This window comes from Jaculus jaculus, chromosome 11 (genome assembly GCF_020740685.1).
Source record: "Jaculus jaculus isolate mJacJac1 chromosome 11, mJacJac1.mat.Y.cur, whole genome shotgun sequence".
In the NCBI taxonomy this organism is placed as follows: domain Eukaryota; kingdom Metazoa; phylum Chordata; class Mammalia; order Rodentia; family Dipodidae; genus Jaculus; species Jaculus jaculus.
Window position 1 is genome coordinate 5,431,530 of NC_059112.1, and position 12,326 is coordinate 5,443,855.

The following is a 12,326-nucleotide window of genomic DNA, read 5'->3' on the forward strand; positions in this document are numbered from 1 at the left end:
TTAATTTCAATTAACTTAATTTTAACAACTTGGCAAAAGATAATATACATAAGTCAAAAGAGATTAAACTTTTATACTGGAATTGGTCCTATACCTGTTCAAGTTTATAGATGCCATACTGATACATGTTTACTTCACTGCCTGGTGGTAAATGTTTATAGATGCCATGCTGATATATGTTTACTTTACGGCCTGGTGGTACATGTGCATATGGTTAAAAAATTAGAGGCCTGGGCTGGAGAGATGGCTTAGCGGTTAAGCGCTTGCCTGTGAAGCCTAAGGACCCCAGTTCGAGGCTCGGTTCCCCAGGTCCCACGTTAGCCAGATGCACAAGGGGGCGCACGCGTATGGAGTTCGTTTGCAGAGGCTGGAAGCCCTGCCACGCCCATTCTCTCTCTCTCCCACTATCTGTCTTTCTCTCTGTGTCTGTCGCTCTCAAATAAATAAATAAACCATTTTTAAAAAAAATTAGAGGCCTTTACTTCCCCTCCTGCCCTTCCTTCTTTTATTCCTTTTCACTTTTCTTTGCTGTTCTTCCTTTTCTTTAAAAAAAAGTTTTTTTTAAATTTATTTGAGAGAGAGAAAGAGAGAGAGAGAATGGGTGTGCCAGGGCCTCCAGCCACTGCAAAAGAACACCAGACACGTGTGCCACCTTGTGTATCTGGCTCACATGGGTAATGAGGAATCAAACCTGGGTCCATAGCCTTCACAGGCAAGCGCCTTAAGCACTAAACCATCTCTCTAGCCCTTGTCCTCCCTTTTCTATCTTAGGCACTTTTCTTTTTTTCTTTTGTCCTTCAAATTAAATTCCTTTCTAAAAGGCTTCTGCAGTCTTCCCAGCCCTACACAAAAGCTTACAAAGTCAAAGTTGTTCAATCCTGTAAGGATTAGAACTGCTGTTAATATAGTCCAACAATTGATCAAATGATTTATCTTTAAAACTGCTTTTTCAAATTATTCACTTACTGAGTACCAAACACCAAAATATCAGTTAATATAGTTCAGGTTTGGGGCTGGAGGGATGGCTTAGTGGCTAAGGCATTTGCCTACAAAGCCAAAGGACCCAAGTTCAATTCCACAGGATCCACATAAGCCAGATGCGCAAGGGGGCACATGAGTCTGGAGTTTGTTTTCAGTGGCTGGAGGCCCTGGCATGCTCATTCTCTCTCTCTCTCTCTCTCTCTCTCTCTGTCTGCACTCTCTCAAATAAACAAATAAATAATTTTTTAAAAAATATAGTTAAGGCTTGTTTATATCCATGGCTCAGTCTAAAAAGTCGGAGTGGGACAAACTGCTTGGTGCTGGTGGCCATTGTGGAATTTCCCACGGGAACCTTCTGCTTCTGTTTGGCCGGCAAGGAGAAAGGTGTGACAGGTGTTTGAGGAGCCAGGCTGGAGGTGAGGGGCATCACCTCTGCCCATAACCCAGTGGGAAGAGTGCCTCAGAGGCTGGGCAGGCAGGCCAGCTGTCTGCACTCAGGAGGCAGAGGACAATGGATCTGATAAGCAAACTTGTCTCTGCCACATCTCTCTGAAGACTACTGACCTCAGTTACAACTGTGGTTCAACTGCCTTACACAGCAAACCTTGTAAGGGAATGCACAGTGTGCTTCCGTGAAGAACTCCTTCCACTATGCCCTGAAAATTAGGGGAAGGCAGAGAATAGCCTTTTTTTTTTTGAGTATACTTTGTCCAGTGTTTGTAGCATTTTGTCTTGTTTCTTCTACAACATATCTAACACACCACCATCATACAAAGTCCCTGTTCCCTTTAGTGAGAGATCACTTAAATCTGACTCACATGTCATTTCTTTAAGCTGAATGGGTCTTAGTAGGTGAAACAGTTCATGACTGGAGAGACGGCCTGACCTGTGTGCTGTTTTGCTCTTTAGTCCAGATGAGCAAGGTGTGAACGTCCTCATGGTGCTCATGTTCCGATCGCCTTCCACGGACAGAACCGAGCGCCTCAGGAAAAGGATCGAAAGAACTTTGTATCAGACCCTGAAGATTAAGCAGATGCCTTTGACTATAAGCAAACCATCATTTAGCCTCACACGTAAGCCTTTTCTTTTAATTGACAGTGCTCTTAAGAAGATGAAATATTCTTTCTTTCTCCCTTTCTTCCCTTTCTTCCCTTCCTTCCTTCCTTCCTTCCTTCCTTCTTCCCTCCCTCCCTCCCTCCCTCCTTTCTTTCTTTCTTTCTTGCTTTCTTGCTTTCTGTCTTTCTTTCTGTCTTTCTCTCTTTGTATCCACACAATGTGGTTTAGTATGACATAGTATGCCTCTCATCACTGACCACTGGTACACTGTATCCAGATCACACTGTATGGCAAACCCCACTTGTGATGGGAACTACGGGTTGCACCTTTGACTTTTGTTACAGCCCTTTAAAGAAAGCCATCAAGATATTTATCTTTACCCATTTTCTAAGTTTCTAATTTCTTTTTGTTTCTGAAAAAATCAGAAAATAAAATTCTGTCTGAATTTATTTTCAAATGAAATTTTACAATTTTAACCAAAAATCAAATCAGAGATTTGTTTATATATTACATGGTTATGAAAAATCCAGTGTCCTCTTGACATATAAATGTTTCAAATGACTGCTATTAATGAACATTTTTAAAAATGGCATGAAAAGGGAAATATGTTGTTATGCCAACTAATAAATGTTTTGTCTATTCCAGCAATTGACAGCAAAAAGATGAGAAATCTCCTCAATAGTCGTAAGTTTCAAAATTCACATTAATTGCTTATTTCACAGGAAAGATAATAAGCAAGTCATGAAAAAATTCCAAGTACAATTTACTGAGCTTCCTCCTGCAATGTAACATTCATGAAATAAACATTCCTTTTTATTTTCTATTAAATTAAATATTTAGCATATTTAATTTATAAATTTATAACAAATATTACCTTGTTTTATGGCCTATGAGTGTGATCAAAGCTAAATAGTATCCTAGGTGTTATAATCTCCTTAAAGATTTCTCATAATTTGAGAGTGTGTTTTAATGTGGCACCAAGTTAAGGGTTTTTTTATTTTGCATTTTTTGAAATATATGACATATACATTTTGTTCTCCTTTTACCACTCTGCCCACAATCCCCAGTGTACTTTGAGTCTTTATGGATAAACATGTTGACATTTTGTAAGAACATGTTCCAGTATTCTGAAAGGTTGATTTGAAGTCTAACCGACTGGGAATTTGATATAAGGATTTTCTTCATTTTTCATGTTTTAGCAAATTAAAGAAAATTAAACTATTAAAATATAGGCTTTTCAAAGATGACAATTGGATGATAATTATTCTCCACAGTTATGTGAAGAGCACTCAGTGTTGAGCTCTCTCATAAGTGCTCTTGACTTTGACGTGGGATCTCTTCATGGTGCACCGCGCTCTGTTACTCACCAGTAGGTACCTACAGCAACCTACTCTCCCCTCCAGGCTGGGTTCTCTTCTCTAAAAAGTGTCTTGCTAAAACATTTGGCAGAGAACCTAGGTTTTTGATGCTCAACAAATGATCTATGTATAGGTAAAAGTCTGAATGGCTACAGAATGACCTAAATGCAAAGAAAACATTTTTTTTTTTTTTTTTTTGGCTTTAAATGTGTACTGACAAGGACAGATTACCACATGGGCATAATGTCAGGAATGCACAAGTCCTAACATTTCTGTACTCTCACAAATGCCTTGCTAGGGGTATGGCGCACTACGTTGAGCAGTTTGCCTCCTGAGCTGGACATCAACAGACTTAGAAAATTCAAATTAGGGCTGGAGAGATGGCGTAGCGGTTAAGCGCTTGCCTGTGAAGCCTAGGGACCCCAGTTCAAGGCTCGGTTCCCCAGGTCCCATGTTAGCCAGATGCACAAGGGGACGCACGCGTCTGGAGTTCGTTTGCAGAGGCTGGAGGCCCTGGCGCGCCCATTCTCTCTCTCTCCCTCTATCTGTCTTTCTATGTCTGTCACTCTCAAATAAATAAATAAAAAATGAACAAAAAAAATTTTAAAAAAATCAAATTAACTAAGGTCTTCATCAGTTTCTGATCACTGAATTTGCCCCAGTCTTTCTTATTTCTCCCAAAGAATGCTATATTCGCTTTTGGCTTAAAAGTCCCAGGCCACCTTCCAATGGTGCATGCCACCACCCTCTTCTGCCTATGCTTTATATGAAGAAAGAAAAGAGTTAGCTACCGCACTGGATACCTTGACATGCTCATAATCCTAAAATAGTCAAAGGAGTTATATTTAATTAACTCAGTGATATGCTAGAAATACATTAAAGTGGCTGGGAAAATGGATTTTGTAAGTAACATCTTTGACTACAAATCAGAATACCTTTTTCGCCCCATTGTAGGGAGAATAAACTAATGTGTATTTCTTTGATAGGCTGTGGGATAAGGGTGACATCTTCCAACATGCCATTGCCAGCATCCTCCTCTACTGAAAGGATTGTGCAAGGAAGGGAGACGGCTATGGAAGGGGAGTGGCCGTGGCAAGCCAGCCTGCAGCTCATAGGGGCTGGCCACCAGTGCGGAGCCACCCTCATCAGCAACACGTGGCTGCTCACTGCGGCTCACTGCTTCAGGAAGTAAGTGCCCCGCGCGGTTGGGAGCCCCGTTTCCTCTCTTGCCACTGATTCAGGGTGAGAACAGAGCCTGATCTCATCCGTTTACCCTCCCTGCTCAGCCCAGGGTGGACCCTATTCAGGCCCTGAGGTACACAATGCTTGGTCTGCATCATTGGTAGTTCTTACCATTTATGTCCATGTATCATACTAACACTATTGCCATCTTTCCTACGATAGATAGATTATTTTGCTGTGAAGACTATTATACTTGTAATAAGTTTAGGAAGGGCTTAAGAGAAGGAAACAAAAAATGAAATGTGAAATACAACATAATGAAACCAAATTTCTTTTCTCCAACTTCTTTATAGGCAAATAAAAATTGACTTTAAAAAGAAAAAAAAAAATTGATATCTGTTCTAAATCTCTTCTTTCTCATTGTATTATCCCAAATCTTCCAATGGATTTGTATGATTCAGAGGGTGTGTCGAAGGCAGTAGACTTAACTACCTTGTCACACTGCCCTTGCAGTCTGGAAGGCTGGTCAGGAACAGGGCAGCAGAATCTCTCCACTTAGTCTTTCACGGTCATAGTTCTCAAAACTCAGCAGTATTCATTCATAAATATACACCACGTTCTCCGTCTGCCAATATTATCTTTTTGTGAGAGTATTAATCCATTTTAGTTTGTGATTGATATGTTTATATAAATTAAGATTATAACCAGAATAACAACTTAGTAATGAAGAATGTCAAATATAGCAATTGAAATGGTAGTTTTGGCAGGTCAGTTGCAGTCTTTCTGGACTGACAAACCTACATGAGAATGGGCCATGAAAGCTGATAAAGATTTCTGGTGACTTTGGTGAAAGAAATAGTGGTATAATGGATTAAAGAGGAAATGGAAGAGGACCAGATGCAATAACTTTCAAATCCATTACAAAAAGTTTTAACTACTGGGACCAAAGAAATTTGGTAGTTGATGGTATTGGTAATGTCAAGAAAAGTTTTTTGAAATATGATGAATATAGCATTTTTTAATGTTGATAATAATCCAAAAGAGATCTGGGTAAGGGATGACCTCAAAGAAAAATGCTTACATTTTGGGAGTGGTATAATGTCATATAATCATATATGGGATATACTATTGAGAAAAGAGATAAGGGGTTATTTTGAGGACAATATAGCAGTTACCCAAATAACTTTCATATTTTAATGAATGCAATTTTTGCAGAATTAGTATATTTTTGAAAGTGTATTTAAGGGCTGGAAAGATGACTGAACAGTTAAGGCACTTGCCTAGGAAACCTAAGGACCTAGGTTCAATTCCCCAATACCCACAAAAAGCCAGATGCACAGGGTGGCACATGCATCCGGAGTTCGTTTGCAGTACCTGGAGGCCTTGGGGTGCCCATTTGCTCTATATGCTTCTTTCTCTCCCTCTCAAATAAATAGGTAAATAAATAAATAAAGTGTATTTATGACCAATCCTAATGCTTATTCCAGTCCTTGTGAAACAGTGCAGGTGGGGGGGAGGGCAGCAACGATCCTTACTAGATGTGAAGAGACCTGGACCATCTTCTTGTGTCCTGATTCTCAAAGCACATTGGATTGGACCAATTATATGAGGCTTCCTTGGCCACTGACGGCGCATAAAGGAGTGGGTAAATTCTATTTCGTCTTCCCAACTCAGTCGTGAGCTCCTTAGCCCTGGAGTCTTTGTAAGCTATTACCTCTCTTACAATTCTAGTAGGTAGTGTGTGGGTTTCAAACCAGTGCTCCGGCCTGAGCCTCTCTGGACTGTGCGAAATCTCCCCAGCACAACACAAGAGGGCCCGCCTCGTCTCTGGGCTGCGCCTCATCATCCCAGGGGCAGGCCTGCGCTAAGCTACTGATATTTCAGGTCTGCATTACTTTAAAAGTGGATGACTCACCTAAACAGTCACCCCTTATGAAGAAGGAAATCCCCCACTTAAATGTTCCTCTGAGTTATTTCCTTCTACCTAATTTCTCTTCACCCCAAGAACTCTAAATTCCTATGTAAGTCCAATCATTCTTTTTTTTTTCCAAGGTAAGGACTCACTCTGGCCCAGGCTGACCTAGAATTAACTATGTAGTCTCAGGGTGGCCTCGAAATCATGGTAACGGCAATCCTCCTACCTCTGCCTCCTGAGTGCTGAGATTAAAGAAGTGCGCCACCACGCCAGCATCCAATCATTCTTCTTTTTTTTTTTTTCCTTAACTTTTATTGGCAGACACATTGTGGTTTGTTTGTTTTTTTAATTTTATTTATTTGAGAGAAAGAGGGAATAGGCATGCCAGGGCCTCCAGCCTCTGCAAAAAAACTCCAGAAGTATGTGCCACCTTGTGCATCTGGCTTTACACAGGCCCTGGGGAACAGAACCTGCATCTTTTGGATTTGCAGGCAAGCACGCTAACCTCTAAGCCATCTCTTCAGCCCAAGTCCAGTCATTCCTGATGGGGATCATTTTTAAAAGCGTGAAATGGACCTCGGAGAAGAATCTGGGTAGTAAATAGTTAATTGGTTAGAACAGAGCTTGTGATGAAACCACAGGAGAGAACAGCATGTGTGGGAAGGAGGAGTTCGTAAGAGGGGCATTTGGCCAGAGCAGCTCAGGGAGGTGGGAGCTTGGCTTCCAGAGAGGTCAGCTCAGCCTGTGCTATCAGGGAGGGGTGTGGGCGTAGGTGAGGAACGACTCAGCATGCACTCAGGGCTCCACAGTAGACACATTCCACATAGCCTCAAAGATCGCAGCAAACAAGAACCAGCAAGTAAATCATGGGACAAAAGCGGATGATTTGATACAGAGGAAAAATGCTGACTAGTGTGTTTATTATATAACACAAATCAAAATCAGTTTTTCACAATTCACTGAAATGAGGGAAGAAAGAGAACCTAACGAGCCTTTAATGAACCAGGAACTTATAATTTGAAATTCCTTAATAAAATACATACAATTCTTTAAGCATAGAAAATATTTCCCCCACAAAGCCACCACATGTAAATGTTCTCACTATAGGGATTTTTCAGGAGCATATTTCTAAAAGTTGGGGAGAAGTATGATCACAGTTTTTCTTCTTTTAGATGTTAGAGTTAGGTATCAGAAGTCTTACTCTTTGATTTTTTGGTAGGAATAAAGACCCAAGTCAATGGATTGCTACTTTTGGGACAACTATAACACCACCTGCAGTGAAAAGAAACTTGGGGAAAATCATCGTCCATGAAGATTACCACCGAGAGACCAATGAGAATGACATAGCTGTGGCCCAGCTCACTGCCCGAGTAGAGTTTTCAAATATAGTCCAGAGGGTCTGCCTTCCAGACTCCTCCATGAAGCTGCCACCGCAAACAAGTGTCTTTGTCACAGGGTTTGGATCAATTGTGGATGATGGTCAGTAGTTTCAATTTCATTTCTGTGGTACAAAAAGCGTTGTATAAAAATAACAGTGGTGTGCCCAAGTGTGTGACCCTTGGTAGGACAGGAAGCTGTGCATGAGAAGGCCTGTGTTGGAGCTCACTACAGAAATAATAAACCGGAACTGAAAGGGGAGGGAAAAACACAGAAGAAAGAACAGACTGAGTCAGAGAGTTCAGCAAAGGAGAGACAGGGAAACTGTATACTTGTCAGATGTAAATCCTTTTGATCGGGAAGAGGAAATACTAGGAATCCCAATCTCAATGAAAATTCTTTATTTCAATTCTCCATCATCTCACTGAGAACATATGATGGTAACAAATGTGAACATGGGTAATGAATGGTGTGAGAATTTTCATTTTTCCTTCATTCTACCTCTTCAGATGTTTTAAAATACATCAAGTTAAAGAATTTCATAAATGGAATACTAGCCCTTCAGAATTCTAAGTGCTAGTTTGCTCCACACAGAGACTACTCAGACTTTTAAAGTGGAAAATATGATATAAAGTTCTATCAGGACTATATTAAAGAGAATGGGAGACAAATATTAATATACTTTAATTTAAATATTAATATACTTTAATGTAGATCTTTTTATTTTTTAAATATTTGCTTATTTATTTATTTGAGAGAGAGAGAGGCAGATAGAGAGACAGAGAGAGAATCAGTGTGCCAGGTCCTCCAGCCACTGCAGTTGAACTGCAGATGCATGCATCACCATATGCATCTATCTTATGTAGGTCCCGGGGAATCAAACTTGGGTTCTTAGGCTGTATAGGCAAGTGTCAACTGCTAAGCCATCTCTCCTGCCCTGGCTCTTTTATTTTAAGAATATAATTATGTTATATGAAAACTTTTCAAACATTCCATGTATATCCAACTTGGCTTTGTGAGAGATGCTTGTGTCTTTTGAAATTCAGTATTCTTTTCTTCTAGCTCATGGCTAAACACCAATAGCATCACCCAGAAGCCCTAATTTACCTTCCTTCTGCATCTACTTATGCGGTATCTACCCCTAATCCTAGCCCCACTCTGTGTTGGCATCTCATCACGGCATAAATTGTAGGTTCTCCTTTTCCTGTGCTGGGAGATTTGAATAGCGCAGTAGAGAAAATAGCAGGAAAAATAGACGTGTGTGCTGCATCATGCCTTCTACCTGGTCACCTTTTGGAAAACCAGTGGATTTCAGGAACGTCTACCACTTGGGCTAGATCAGTGTTGTGGATCTTTCTGAGAACCCTGTGAGAATTCTGGACTCTTTTCTCCAAAAATTGCATAACTATAACATCTGTACACAGTTTCAAAGGGTGCCTTGGAAGACTTACTTAATAAGATGTAATATCACAGTTTGTGTCTTTTTTATGCATGCACAGTAAATATAATTAGGCAACAATTAACATTAAAACAATCATTTGTGCTTCTGTCCTGTCTGTGACGTCTGAGATGTGATTGCATTTGAAAAATACCTTGCTTGCTTGTTTGTTTGTTTCTGGGCAGGGCCCACACAGAACAAGCTCCGGCAAGCCAGAGTGGAGACCATTGGCACTGATGTGTGCAACAGAAAGGACGTGTACGACGGCCTGATTACCCCAGGGATGCTGTGCGCAGGATTCATGGAAGGAAAAGTAGATGCGTGTAAGGTGAGGTGAATATCAAGCTCAAGCCCTCAAAATGAACATTTCCATTAGGTATTTAGTTAATTGCAAGGAAATTGGTGTCTATCCCATCAAACTGTTTATTTAATAATGATAACAATAAATATTACTGTATTGAGTGTTTAATGTCAACAAAGCTCAAAACAAAACACCTTAATATATTATTTTACTCAAATAAGATACAACCAGTGTTATAATTGTCCCCATTTTGTAGATGAGGAAATTAGGATTGCTGTTCTCTTTTGCTTCCCTGGATTCACTCTCCCTCCTCATGTGTTTGTTTTCTTTATCTCCTGACTATATAAGAAAATTGGTGAAGTTTTCCCAAAATTCAGGAGGAAAACATAAATTAGAAATAGATGAGTAAAAGAAAAGAAAACCAAGCCTATGGAAATAAAATAGTCAAGCTTATTCAGAAGAGACCTTTCAAATTCTCTACCTGTACTACTGTAAAAACTCAGCTCATATTTACATGTTATATGCATAAAATGTTAAGCTATTCATAAAATATCTGACTTAACAAACAAAAATCTAAGGACACTAAACTAGAAATAATGTAGGCATTACATGTGAATAAGTGTTGGCTTTTCTAAAAAAAAAATATGCTTTAAGGTTTAGCACAACATTTTAGCTCCACCGAATGAAGGGTGAAGGAAGGGCGTGATCCAGTGTAGTCCAGCTGCATGGTCCACATAATAGTGTCCTTGTTCTGTCGATGGAATAGAGATGATTACAATGAGCTTGAATTAATTGAAAGTGGACAAGAACGTGTTTGTTTTTATTCCAGGGCGATTCTGGAGGACCTCTGGTTTATGACAATCGGGACATCTGGTACATTGTGGGTATAGTAAGTTGGGGACAGTCATGTGCTCTTCCAAAAAAACCTGGGGTCTACACAAGAGTGACTAAATACAGAGACTGGATTGCCTCCAAGACTGGCATCTAATGTAGATGGCTTATGACTTAAGCTCATGTTACATGGAGCAGAAATAGCTGCCTAGTGTGTGTTATGACTTAGATTCATGTCAGTTGAATCAGTGATTTTGCTGGAAGGAACTTTTCAGTCCGGGACAAATCTGGTATCATGGGGTGGCCTTGTGAACATAAGCTGTCTACTCTGGAGGCACATGACTCAGACGGTGACAAGCCGTGCTCTGTAGGGAAACTGTGATACTTCTTACAAATACTTTTAAGTGGTTCCCTCAAGGGAAGACTAGAAACATCAGTTTCCACTGGATATGAAGAACTTCCCGGCTGCAACAAACGTACCTCACAATACCCAGAGCCCCGGGAGTTCATCTTGAAAAAAGCATAGCATCTTCCTTAAGGAATCAAGACTTCCGCATTCTAGAACTGATGACCAGACACTCAATAGCTAGAATGAAGGAGCGTGGTTTCTGCAATTTAACCTGGATGTGAGTCTGGATTTATCTCTAATAGAGCAGAGCAGCGTCATCGGCCATCAGGGTTGGGGTTTACTGAAATGGACCTCCTCCTCTTGCGAGTAGCATTGCCCTGTTCACTGAGCGCTGACCAGCTCCAGGAGCGTGTTGCACTGTTAAAAGCATTTCTGTCTCACTCTTTAGCAGCATCTTGCCGTCCATACATCAGTTATGATCAGCCCAGAGAGGAGGAAGAAAGAAAACTACAGAAATATTAATTCCGTGAGAAATAGAAGGACAGTTAGAAGCAGATGAAGATAGTATTGGTTTCAAATGATTAGAAGCGGGACACTCTAGATTGTCAATGGAATGTGCTATCCAAATATTTAGAAATATTTACATCACCACATGGTAAATGGTGCTTTTGTAAGTTTTTATCTTGTTTCTAGTCATATGTCTATCAGAATGTTGGTGGGGAGTACTTTTGCAGTCAGCCCCTGGTGTGCTTTGCACCCTAGATAGAAGTAAATGAATGCCTCAGGAATCTTGAAGACAAAGGATTTTGTTACCCAAATGACTTTGGGCATTAGCTACAGACCAACGTGCACTGGTGGGTGCAGAGTTAGCCAGTACTCTCTGAACAAGGAAGCTATAGTGTGAAGCTCATCTGTACCACATGCAATGTGCGTTTGTCTACAAGTGACGCAGAATCTCTTCATTCATTGGTTCTTTCATCTCTGCAATGAGACTGAAATGATACTACCTCAGAAAGTTCTCATGAGGCTTCAATATGTTAATGCAAAGTATTTACAATAGCATGTACACACCGTAAGATACCAAAAATAAATAAGCTACTGTAATAATGTGCTTTGGGTTCAACAAATATACTCTATATATTATATATGTTATTTTAAATGTATACAATAAGTCCCCCTTGCTTCCTTAAAACAATGCAGGTGATTCCAAAAATCCCTTAAATTACATTGTAAAAGATGAAGTGAAGTATTATGTTTTCAAGGTCACTTATGTCTCTGTCATTTATTTTGTGCTGTGCTTCCTTGTGGAGAGAGCCACAGACCACAACCTGCTACCCTCGTTCTGACCACTGAGATGATCTGTGTCCACCTCCAGCCTGTGTCTGTATCAAAGCAAAGTCTGGCATTTCCTTTTTTTTTTTTTTTTTTTTTTTTTTTTGGTTTTCCAAGGTAGGGTCTCACTCTAGCCCAGGCTGACCTGGCATTCATTAGGTAGTCTCAGGCTGGCCTCAAACTCACGGTGATCCTCCTACCTCTGC

General features: G+C 40.3%; 1 protein-coding gene across 1 annotated transcript in view; it reads left to right on the forward strand.

The window, feature by feature from the left end:
- Positions 1-10,596, forward strand: part of LOC101617634 (transmembrane serine protease 11F) — a 34,264-nt gene extending 23,668 nt beyond the window's left edge. The window contains exons 6-11 of the mRNA XM_012950343.2: positions 1,891-2,054; positions 2,683-2,721; positions 4,382-4,583; positions 7,712-7,971; positions 9,493-9,635; positions 10,438-10,596. Of these exons, the coding sequence (XP_012805797.2) occupies positions 1,891-2,054; positions 2,683-2,721; positions 4,382-4,583; positions 7,712-7,971; positions 9,493-9,635; positions 10,438-10,596 (967 nt within the window). The remainder of the gene's footprint in view (positions 1-1,890; positions 2,055-2,682; positions 2,722-4,381; positions 4,584-7,711; positions 7,972-9,492; positions 9,636-10,437) is intronic.
- The last annotated feature ends 1,730 nt before the right edge of the window (positions 10,597-12,326 follow it).